The sequence below is a fragment of the Sinohyriopsis cumingii genome, chromosome 1 (assembly GCF_028554795.1).
Source record: "Sinohyriopsis cumingii isolate HCF-2022 chromosome 1, ASM2855479v2, whole genome shotgun sequence".
Lineage (NCBI taxonomy): Eukaryota > Metazoa > Mollusca > Bivalvia > Unionida > Unionidae > Sinohyriopsis > Sinohyriopsis cumingii.
In genome coordinates, this window is record NC_142961.1 from 79,958,079 (window position 1) to 79,970,341 (window position 12,263).

A 12,263-nucleotide genomic window follows, 5' to 3' on the forward strand; every position below is an offset into this window, starting at 1 on the left:
ATGATTAGAAAGTTTTCAGACTTTAATAGGAATATTTAGAAGTTTTCAGTACACTTTATTATCTTTTATATCAGCTAAAGAAAGAATGTAAAGAAAGACTGGTTGAAAAGAAACATAATGATGATGATGAGGAAGAATTAATAATAGAAGAAAAAGAGGAGGAAGAGAATGAAATTGTGAAAAATTTGTTTATGTCTCCTACACTGGCTTGTGATAATGAACTTTCCATTCCTGAGAATAAAGAGGATACTAAAAAAGATTCCAATGCTGGAACAAGTGTTGATAATAGTGCCACACAAGTGTTTATAGAGGATGATGAAGCAGCCACCCAGGCACTTCCATCTTGTGATGCTACAAAGAAAGTGAAAGCTGAAGAGGGGGAACAAGCCACTCAAGTTTTTGAAGAAAATCAAGCCACACAAGTTTTTGTTATGGGTATTACACATGATAGTGCTACACAGGTTTTTGATGATCTTCCAACAAAGACCAGAAACCAGAAGGCTGATCCTGAGGAGGACACAACTCAATTATGTACAGAGGATGTACCAACCCTTGCAGTCACAGATGCTGCACTTTGTGTTGTGGAGAAGATCAGTTGCAAGAGTAGTAGCAGAAATCTTAGGAATGCCAGAACCCCAAAACCTAAACCTAGACCCAATGAAGCCACACTGGTGTTAGTAGAGAATAATATCACCCGGCCAATCTCAGATGGAGGTGATGCCACAATAACTGTTTCTGAGGAAGCTACAGTTGCTATTAATGATGATGAGGACAACATTACCCATAAAGGAACCATTCTTGCATCTGAAGATGAAGCTACCCAAGTCTTCACTGCAGAGGAAACATTTTTATTAGAAGTGCCTGATGAAAAACCTGTAAGTGGTAGAGCTTTAAGAACTGCAGGAAGAGTAAGACAGAAAAAAGATCAAGAAGTTGGTGGTGTTGTGACAGGGGATTCAGAAGGAGAAAGAAGCAAAAGAGGTAAAAGGGGAAAACTAGAAAAAGAAAGCTCTCATGAGGAGACTGATACACGAGCGGCTGAGAAAGGAAACGATGCTCTTTCTACAGCAAAAACTGCTACTAGGAAATCTGGTAGAAAGAGCATAGTTGCTGTTGGTAGAAAGAGCAAGGGAAGAACTTTGGCTGAGGAGGCCACTCAGGCATATGGAAAAGAGGGTCATATAGATGAAGAGGAAGAAGAGGCAACATACGTCCCCTTTAGTAACATGAAGAAAATTGAGAACCCTAGAGAACAGATGAAAGAAAACTTTAACATTGATGTGAGAAAGAAAACGGAGGAGTTCGAACCCACACAAACATTCATCATGGAAGACAAGGAAGTAGAAGAACCCACACAGGCATTTATTTCAGATGCTACACTGAATTCCCCTGAACCAACCCATGCCTATGATATGGCTGTGGATGAACTGCCTGGTGAAGAAGCAACACAAGCTTATGCTGATGAGAAGGACCATGCTGATGCAATTATAAAGAATGGAAAGAGAGAACAGCCTATAAGAAAGTCTAGCAGAAAGTCCAAAGGGTCAGCTGAAGCAGGTGGAGATGTGCATGCCAGGAGGCAAGACAACATAAGCAGGCAAAGGAATATTGGTAAGAGCTAGTGAAGAATTTTACTTGGTTGTATGTCATTGATGATAGCAAGGATGTGACATTAATATATACATATGCATATGTATTAAACATAGTGTAAAATTGGAATGGACTTGAACCATTCAAGTCTATATAATGTACAAAAACACTTTATGTATAATAATCATATCAAAATTCAAATATTTCAGATCAGTGTGAGTGGAGATTACATGGTCCACCATGATGTTGGCCAGCTGTCTCTTCGAATTTCAAATATTCATGTATTGACTAGTTTTGTACATCCAGACTTTTGTGTTGCTCTGTGAGATCACTAGAAGGAAGGTCTCTTAAAAGATTACATTTTAAAAACTTCAGCTTTTATTAACACCATATAGTCATCATTGTGCTGACATGCCAGTAAGGTCCTAATGCGTACAATATATACAAGAGGTGTAAAAAGAAGGCTTGTCAAAAATTTGAAAAGTGATTTTATTGACTAATGTGATTTGATGTGTTATGTCATCAAACTTACTTCACATTTTATGCAGTATAGTTGCACAGGTTGATTGAGGTGCACCTTCAGGAACAGTCTGTTTGAAATGTGATGTTCAGTTATATCCTTTTACATTCTTAATTCCAGCATGAATGAATACAGAAAATACATACAGAAATATATTCAGATATGTAGAGACATCTTTTGCAATGTCTATCTGACACCGTTCTACTAAAGCACCATCTGTCAGTAACAAAGATTATTGAAGGTTTTTTTTAGACTCGAGTTGCAGGAAGATATCACAGGCATGCATGAGTCTGGTTGAAGAAAACTACCTTTTGGTGGGTAAAGTAAGTAATTTGCCGGTGGATGCTCTTGATTATTTTTGTTGTTCTTGTTTTTAAATATGCAGAGAGAACAAAGAAGGTGACCAGGGTCCCACAGACAGAGGAAGCTACACAGGCTTATACAGACGATGGGGATGATGATGATTCCTTGCCATCTTTACAGGAAGTGATTAAAAAACAAGGTGCAAAGAGGAATAAAAGGGAAACAAGCACAGCAACTTCAAGTAAACGTTTATCAAGATCACAGGAGAAAGTGGCTGAAACTCCAGTGAGAGGTACACAAGGTTGTGGAACATATTTTCTAGTAAAATAGAATCTAGTTTGTGCTATGTGATTTGCATATTTTTTTAATTTATGCACCTCATTGGTGAGTTACACATGCACACACAGACACACACACTTTACAATGGCATAATGCTTGCCTTGAGACTGCCAGTGAAAGCTGGTTTACTTAAGCCCATATTCTAGCTTGTAGTGATTTTATATCACACAGTAGACTGCTTAGTTAATTTTTGTAGTTTTAATTTAGAAGGAAAACAGGCTCAGTAAACCAATTTTTCTTATTAAGTAAATGCAGTTCTAACTCAAAAAAGATCAGTTTATGTCCCTGTACTTGTATCCATTGTTCTCAAATGGACCAACATGCATGTTGGAGCTTTTTTTCTTCTTCAGGCAATAAGCAGGATGAGGATAAAGAATCGGACCTTGTTAGTGATCTGCTGAACTTGCCAGCCCTCAAGCAAGCTGGTATGTATCGCCTCTTGTAGCACCCAGATTTGATTCTTTTTTTTTTAACCCATGGAAGTTATGGTAGCACGTGACGAAATGAATTCATTATTACCATAATGTAACAATTACTGTTAATTCACACTATAAACACAGTTTGTCAGTGTATATAATGCAGACCTGCCAAACCCTATGATTTTGCCGTAAGTCTTAAGAAAATTATCCTTAAAATATGGCCTTACGAAAGATGAGCAAAAACTACTGAGAAACGAACCTTGCTGAAAAATCCAGATAATTGGTTCATCCATGTTTTATTTGGATCCAGGTTTCATCTTAGAATTAGTGAAATTAGTCAGGGAACCAGACTAAATTAGCACCCCAGATGCTTTAAACTGCACCTATTTGTTCATGCAAAGTGTCTGCATGATTAAACTGTTGATTATAGAATTTTTCAAAATGGCATCCAGAAAGCAATGCATGTTTAAGATAAAAGGAAAAATAAGCTTCCAGAAAAGTGTTAATAATCAACACAGAAGAATAAAAAGGAGTATTCAGATTCTTGTGAATAAAAGCTGGAAAGGACACAATTCTGCTTATTGGACATCACGTGCCAATTTGAGTATGTCATGTGGCAGGAGATTGCTGTCATCATTTGTAATGGAAAAGAATTTCCAAGAATTACATCAAGTTGAGAGATATGATCAAGCCATTGAGTTGCATCAGGTTTAGAACTTTTCAGTTGAACATAATGTTTATCGTCAATGCATCAAACTTTTAATTCTGTTTTCCAACTTTACAATAGCAGTTATTGACATTTTGTTACACCTTACTGAAAACTGGTCAATCTTATGGAAAAATCAACTGCCTTACTGAGATGGACTCATTAGGGTTGGAAGGTCTGCATGATGCAATAATTACCCTTAATTTACATTCAAACACAGTTTGTCAGTGTACATAATGTAAAGGCAATGTGTACAGTGAAACCAGTATATAAAGTACAGTCAAGGGACTTGACAACATTGTATCTTTTGGACAGGTGTCCTTTGTATATAGGGTCAGTATGTTCAATATACCTTATAGCTAATACAGTTTTGACACTGAGTGTTGTGTAAAATGTGAAAGAGTTGGAGGGTCTTAAAAGAATGATTGCTTCGGTTGAATTGCTGCACAATTAGATTCAACAGGAATGAAGCACTGAAAATATCAGAACAAAGTGGGAATTGAAATAAACAGTGAAATGCAAAGTAAATTAACAACTGAACAAGCATTTTTTTTAAAAATTGAATGTACTAGCTTTTAATTTTGGTTATTTTAAAGTTACAGAGAAAAAAAATTTAAAAAATTAAATTTGTCACCTTCTAAATGTCCAAGGTTGGCATGACATTTAATTGGAAGCATCGTCATCAGTGATTTTGTGAGAAATCTAAACATTAAATTGTCTTTATTTCAATTATTTGAGCTTATATGTAATCTACGCTCTTCCTTTTTAAAGCAAGGATACGTTTGCATTATTTATTTTTTAATACATTTTCTTCACTCAATATTGTAATATTGTTACATCTGAAAATGACTGACATTTTAGCTAGTAAACTGATTTGTTACTCTGTGGCGAATTAATCCATCAGATAATTTCTTCCATTGTTTGAGAGTTATTGCTGTATCACATCCATCATCCTCTATTTCTACAGCCGACTAGTTGATATTATTCCTGGGGTCCCACGTGGCTGAGTGGTCATAAAGCACTTGTCTTTACTGATCACTGCTATTTCACCTCTGTCTCCATGGGTTTTTATCTAAGGCAGGCATGGGCAAAGTGGGTATGTGAGAAACGGCAGATTTTTAAAAATTCTTAAATCCTGTCACAAAAGGATTATTCACTTTGCAGTCTTTGCAATCACATGATCAGAAGTTATACTGGTAATCCGAATGGATGTGCCATATTCCAGTCAAAGATTTTTATTTTCTCCATTTTTCATTAAGGCTAGATCCACAGTTACTCTTTTGTGTTCTGCTTCTTTCACTTTCTTGGCAAACGATTCTTAGAGATCACATTGAGGTTAAACATCTGGACGACATCTTGCTGAGTTTGATGGAAACCATGCAAGGGCTCGCGAGGCATGGGGAAGCTACTCTGTCATACATTGCTTATGTCTGGTTTCCTGTTTTGTATGCTCCATATAGCTATGTGCAATGCAAGGATCATAAGAAAGAGGGAACCAGACTATACCTATGCTTGAAGTATACATGATGCCATCCCTCAGTCAAAGCATTGGATATTAAATAAATCCATATCGCATTATGCAAATCCTTTGCATAAAAAAAACCCCACATGGCAACAAAACTTGTGCGTCAGTTTTCTCCAGCATGCATCCCTGATGCACAAATGTGCATAAAGGGAAACACTGGTGAGAAACTTGCTTCCCATGGGCCATTGGTTCTGAAAATTGTTTTGCCAGGTTCTTCTCCACCAGTTATACTGGCTGCAGTCCATAGCTTATCATGTACTGAAAAATGGCATTAAACCCAAAACAACATGTCTTTCAGCATCAGTCATTTATCTGATTCTTCCCATTTAGAAATCTCCAATTTTGATTGGGAAGAATATTAAGTTATTCCATATTTTCTTTAATTGCATTATATCTATGCTGTTGTTTGTTGGATTAAATGCTTAATGAGTAGGTGATGCTATTAAGCATTCAGACAATAGTTTTCTTATCAGAATGAAACCTATATATTGATTTTACTGACTGGCATAATTTTGTTTGATAAATGCGAACAGGTTAGTCTACATTCTGATGTTACCATCATTACAGCAGTTGCCTAGTCCAATTGATTTTGCCAAAAATTTCATATCACACAGCTCCATATATCTATTTCAATACTGAATTATCATTATCACATTTTGAAGTGTATTTGTAAACAAATATTTAATGGTTTATGTGCATAATAGTCATTTTCTGTTATATATATTTTATTTTCTTGAATTTGGTTGCTGTACCTTTTTAAGCTGTTGCATAAAATGGTTTTGTAGGACATGAACAACTGCCTTGTTTTGTTTTTTATAAAGTTGTTGCCTGCACACACACATACACAGGTATATAACTTTTCATAGTTGTTTGGTTTTACAGAATTTATATACATTGTATAGTGAATTTGAAAATTGATTCCATGTATGTAAGTTGTAGATCATTTTCATTGATTGCATCAACACTTACATATGACCAGTTTGAAAATGACACCAGCCCACATTTAGCATTCACAAGTGTACTCTCATGACATGAAGAATTTGTCCCACAACATAGCGAAATTGTCAGGCAGCATGAATCTATTTCATCAGATCACACTGGTTGTTGCTGAGGAGCCTTGAATTTTCTCAATTACGATGCGAGCTTTGAGAAAATAGACTAAATGTTCAGACGTGAATTCAGTAAAGCGTACCCAGAAAAAGATCAAGTTCAGGGAATTAAAATTTCCAGCCTATAGGCATATAAATGTGTGCCTGATTGAAGGAAAATTCCCCATTGTGGATGGATTTTTAGTAATAATGTGAGCAGAATAAAGCATCACAAGGGAATGAAAGAGAATCAGATACATTGACGTGTTAATGCTGTCCCAGAATCTCCACAGAAAAGCATGTAATATCCATATTTTAATTTTCAGAAGCTACTCAAGCATATGGAATGGAGAAAGATGCAACTCCACCTTTGTCTGCAAATGTAAGCATCTATCTGTCCATCTGTATATATCACCATATCTTCCAGTTCTTACAATTTGACCACATCTATCTGTCCATCTGTCTGTATATATCACCAGATCTTGACCACATGTCTTACTGAAATGATCCTTAAATTATGATCTTGAGGAATAATAGTAAAAATTATGAAAATATGATCATTGCAATCAAATCTAAATATTGGCTTGACTGTGTTTGATAAACTTCTGGATTTCTTATTATATTCAATGGAGATAATAATGGTATCAGTCTACCTTTATAGGTGTAACTTAGGTGCTTTGAACTGCCTATATTTGTCATGTGATACACTTGCATTATGAACCTGTTACTTAGATAGCATTTTCTACAAAAGGCATTCAATGAATCAGAACATGTTGAAGATCAAAAAGACACTGAACCTCTCAAAGGAGACATGTTAGTCATCAACACACAAAATTCAAGATGAGCTTACAGATAATGCCAATTTCGGAGTACAAATGAGAGTCCTTTGAGCTTTGAGGGGTTTGAAACTGAAGTTTTTGAAACTGTACCAGTGGTAATTAAGGATTAAGTTTACCTTACAAACAATTTTGTTGAACATAATGTTTCCCTTTGCCGCTTCAGCCGCAGATCATACTTCAAAACTTTTTAAATCCAGGTCAACTTTAACATTATATGGTTATGTGTTATACTTTACTGAAAATTGGTTTAATTTACAGAAAAATATAGACTGTCTTACTGGAAAAGTCTTTTTCATGTTGTCAGGTCTGGATACTTGTCTGGCTACCAACCCAGTTTTCTATATCTCTCACCAGTTCAACTATATCATCCCATTTACTTCTTGTTTAAGTATGTCTTTGTTTAAAATATTGCCAATTACTTGAGGATTTTGCACTGTAAAGTTTAGTTCAGATCACTTGGCAAATTGCTGTAATAAATCACATCTGGATTCTGATTTATGTTTAGTGATCAGTCTCAGGGACACTTAATCATAAATATTTTATTCATGTGACGTTGTTCTGTGATATTTACATGCATATTTATTTGCAGGCCAGCAGTAGTCCTGAGGCCGTTTTAAAGAGCCCTGTATTTCCTTTGCCATCTACCTCCCCTCTGAGGCCAGCATTAGCATCCAGTACCAGGAAGCAGAGTCCCTTACCAAAATGCGTAACTTTTGCACAGGTACATGCAATGAAATCTTGATGTCAGACAAAACTTGTGATATTCTCTGAACACTGGTTTTGAATATAAATGGATGTTGGTGATGCCAGAAATCTTCAAAAAGCACATAATTTGAAAATAAGAGGCACAACTCTGGCAAACAGATGTTGTCAAGGTTGAAAAGTCCTTGATTTTTTAATTCAAAACTGCCTCCTTTTTGTCTCCTATAATACATCAAAAGTGAGTGATTAAATAAAATTACACTTCGATAAATACCCAAATATGAATATTGCTCATTATTCCAATTTTATTTGTTTCAGTTGTCAAATCAGCAGATAGCTTAAATCGTTTGAATCTTGGCGGTACATAGTTTTCATTCACTATCTTCCTCAAATAGTGCCAGAATACCCTGTCACATCTTTGCTATGCAAGGGAAGTGGATCCACTTGATGCATCGCCGATGTGAAACTATGTGTAACCATTAGCTAATGAGGATGATCTAGATGGTACAGTACATCAAAATAGATTAGCCCCAAATCATTATCACATGTTACAGACACCAATCTGCTTTGGGTTTTTATTTTCACCCATAGCAGCAGCCTGGAATAAAAGTTCCTAGTTCCTGTTGAATGTGTAGAATGTGTATAAACCTGTCTTGCAAGCTCATGTAAAATTTCTTGGAAAGGTGACTCACCATGACCTTTCATACTGTTTGAATAACCCAGTAAGAAGTTGTTGACCAATGCAAGGGTACTTTGGTTGATGTATAAAAGCTTGCTTCATTGTGTTTGTGATGACATGAAAAAGGGGGGAAACTTTTCACAGGCAGCGTGGGTGAAAATAGAGCATTGTATATTTTCCCCAATGGCTTAAGACAATAGTCCGAAGAGCAAAGAGTGGGAAAGTGACTTGTGACAGAAGCTACAAATGTTCAGGGATTTTATCAAAATTCTCTTTGCAGTGAACCATACAGCTCTTCCTTTTTCATTTAATTGACAATTTCCTGGCTTGTATTAATTAATTACTATTATGACATTGCCATCAAAACCAGATTCATGTTAAAAACTCAGCGTTTTATTATAATAATAAGACAATACCTATTATGCCCCAAAACCCCACTTGTTTTGTATTCACTCCCCATGAACCAGGTAAAATTAATGCTGATAAGAAATCCTGCTGATTTCGAAGGCAGTTATAAAATCTTGTATCATGTATTGATAAATTTTGTTTAACTTATTTTAAGTATACTATTATAATTGGTCACTTGGTATTGCAATTCTGTTTACCCTGAGGCCTTCAATCAGATCTATTAGTAAGGTCATGTGGAACCTAATAAATTATTTTGGATTTCTGTCCTGATTTAGCAAACCAGCTGTAAAGTAATGAAAATGTTAAAGAAAAGTAAAACATTGATCATCCAGATGATTATCTTTAATTATTTCTCATGTGGACTTCTTCAGTGTTGACTTAAATATTTACTTATTAAAGTGTTTATGTATCTCTATGGTAATTATATTCGCTGATCATGATGCCAACATAGAACACAGTAATATAAATCATAATCATGCAGTTAAATAGTTGCATAAAGTTATAATGGTATTGATCTTTTTTAAAATAAAATAATTAATTTGGAGAGGAAAGATTGAGATAGAGGAAAAACCATAGAGAAAAATAATTTCTAATTATCTCGAAGCAAGTGCAGCTGGAACAATATGTAATTTGTCGTACTGAAATCCCAAGCTAATTAAGAATGATAAAAGACTCTTCATGGTAATTTCAAATGCATTCTGTTGTCCAATTCTATGTAATTAGCTATTATCAATGGCGCTTAATCTGCCATCACACAGGTTTATAGAATTTATATCAGCTGTTTTTAACATCATAGTCCTTTGAAATTTTTTGTTCACAACAAAAGTATCATTATTTTTAGTGCTTGTATTTTTTTCTGCTCCTGATGACATTAAATGTTCATATAAATTTAATATTTATGTAATTACAGATATATATAGCATCAGACACACAATTATTGGACCCATTTATTCCAGATACTTCCGTTCACAATTCTCATCTCAATGGGTTCAAATAATCAACATTTTACTGTGAGAGTTGTGGTCTGAAAAGATTGGTTGTAAGTTATAAATGACTAGTTCAGGTAAAAAGTTAAATGGACTTTACCATTAGTACCTACTGAATGGTATAATTATCTCTAAGACAATCATTAGTACGTACCTCTAACTAGATAAGATGAAATAACAGTACAGAAAGTCATTAGTACGTACTCCAAACTAGATAAGATGAAATAACAGTACAGAAAGTCATTAGTATGTACTCCAAACTAAATAAGATGAAATAACAGTACAGAAAGTCATTAGTATGTACCCCTAACTAGATAAGATGATATAACAGTACAGAAAGTTATTAGTACGTACTCCAAACTAGATAAGATGAAATAACAGTACAGAAAGTCATTAGTACGTAGCCCTAACTAGATAAGATGAAATAACAGTACAGAAAGTCATTAGTACGTACTCCAAACTAAATAAGATGAAATAACAGTACAGAAAGTCATTAGTATATACCCCTAACTAGACAACATGAAATAACAGTACAGAAAGTCATTAGTACGTACCCCTAACTAGACAACATGAAATAACAGTACAGAAAGAATTTAATCATTTTCGTCAAATTCATGGAAATATTGCGCTTGTTCTTAGCTATTGGTACAAGCTTCTAAGGGTACCAAGAAAACTTAACTATATTCAAGCAGTGAAATTATATTTAAAGAAGATTATGACCTCTTTATGCCGGTATATTTTATATACAATGGACTCACTTCTAATCAAAGTTAAATTTCCATATGGAACATATATACTTGTGTATGGGCTGGGTCCATCTGCAAAATCAGCATGGACCCAGATCTGCCAGTGGAGCATGTGGTGATAGATCTGGGTCCATTCAATTTGCAGTTGGATCTGACTTATAAGCGAGTATATACTGTAATGGAGTCCAGTTTTGAATCTGAGAAACAGTATGAATGCTTCCTCCATAATTTTTGACAATATTCAGTCGTAACAAAATTCTGGCTTTTTAAAAGTTTCATTATTAATGAAGCCTACTATATATTACTTGGAATCACAATCCTTTTATTTGCAATTTTTTATGTCTAATTAGGAAGAAAAAAGGGTAAAAAAACCATCGGCTGTTTTAAAGGAGAAAAGGACCCGACGGTCTTTAAAGAATGACCTTTCCAAAAATGAGGCACCAGGCCTTGTCTCAATGGAAAAAAAACAAAAGAGGACAGACGAACAAGAATAGCGAGGAAAGTGCAGATAAAACTGCAATTCATGGTGAATCTGTTGATGAAAATAAAGAGGAGAAAAATCTGCCTAAGTCAAATGGCACAGTGAGAAAGTCAACAGCAGGTCTTGCTGTGACCAAGGATCAGGGTGAATTTGACAAAGTCGCAACTACAGAAACTAATAAAAAGTTGAAAAGAGGTTCTTTACAACCTGAACCAGCAAAGACTGGTCTTACTTCCAAAAGGAGTAGAAGGAGTGATCCACCTCCAATTGTAGAGGTGTTACAAAATGGTGATTCTGAAAGAAGAGATGTTAAAGTGCAGCATAGTTTATCTGGTAAATTGGCAGTTGGTAATAGTAAGAAAAGGACCTCAGGACATATAGGCAAGACAAAAGATGATAAAGATAAGGAGAGTGTTAGAGAGGAAACAAGTAATGACACTAGTAATCAACCAACAGAAATCCCTCATAATGAAAATGATATAGTCCAAGAGGAGAATAAGACCAATTCAACCAGACGTTCAAACAGGTCACAAGGGAAACAATCAAAGGATGCAAGGGCCCTTGAACCAGAATCCTTGATAAGCAATGGTGTTTCGAATGACCGGTCTACACAAAGAAAAATGTCACATGAAAAGTCGAGTAATAGCTTGCGTGAAAATCCCAATATTACAGAAAATTCTGGTAGAAAATCCATTAGAGGAAAGAGTTCAAATGCAGAAGGGGACACAAGCAAAGACACTAAGACTAACATTATTAGACAAGACAGTATTGAATCATTAAATTCTCAAGCTGTTTCAGACAATAAATTTAAAACTACCAGACGAAGGGCAACAATAGCTACAGGTGCTGCTGAGCTTGAACAAAACAATCAGCCTGCAGCTCAGTTTAGTCAGTTGAAGGGTAGAGCCACACGCCAAATAAAGAAAACTTCT

The 12,263-nt window shown here is 35.3% G+C and overlaps 1 protein-coding gene across 5 annotated transcripts in view; it reads left to right on the forward strand.

The window, feature by feature from the left end:
- Positions 1 to 11,476, forward strand: part of LOC149807205 (uncharacterized) — a 63,026-nt gene extending 51,550 nt beyond the window's left edge. For 4 of the 5 annotated variants that reach the window (XM_089963483.1, XM_089963491.1, XM_089963498.1 and 1 more), the window contains exons 14-19: positions 75 to 1,611; positions 2,496 to 2,714; positions 3,103 to 3,177; positions 6,817 to 6,872; positions 7,919 to 8,050; positions 11,201 to 11,476. In XM_089963483.1, coding sequence (XP_089819609.1) covers positions 75 to 1,611; positions 2,496 to 2,714; positions 3,103 to 3,177; positions 6,817 to 6,872; positions 7,919 to 8,050; positions 11,201 to 11,344 — 2,163 coding nt within the window. In that variant the 3' untranslated portion in view covers positions 11,345 to 11,476. The remainder of the gene's footprint in view (positions 1 to 74; positions 1,612 to 2,495; positions 2,715 to 3,102; positions 3,178 to 6,816; positions 6,873 to 7,918; positions 8,051 to 11,200) is intronic. The other variant, XM_089963515.1, reaches the window with a different exon arrangement.
- The last annotated feature ends 787 nt before the right edge of the window (positions 11,477 to 12,263 follow it).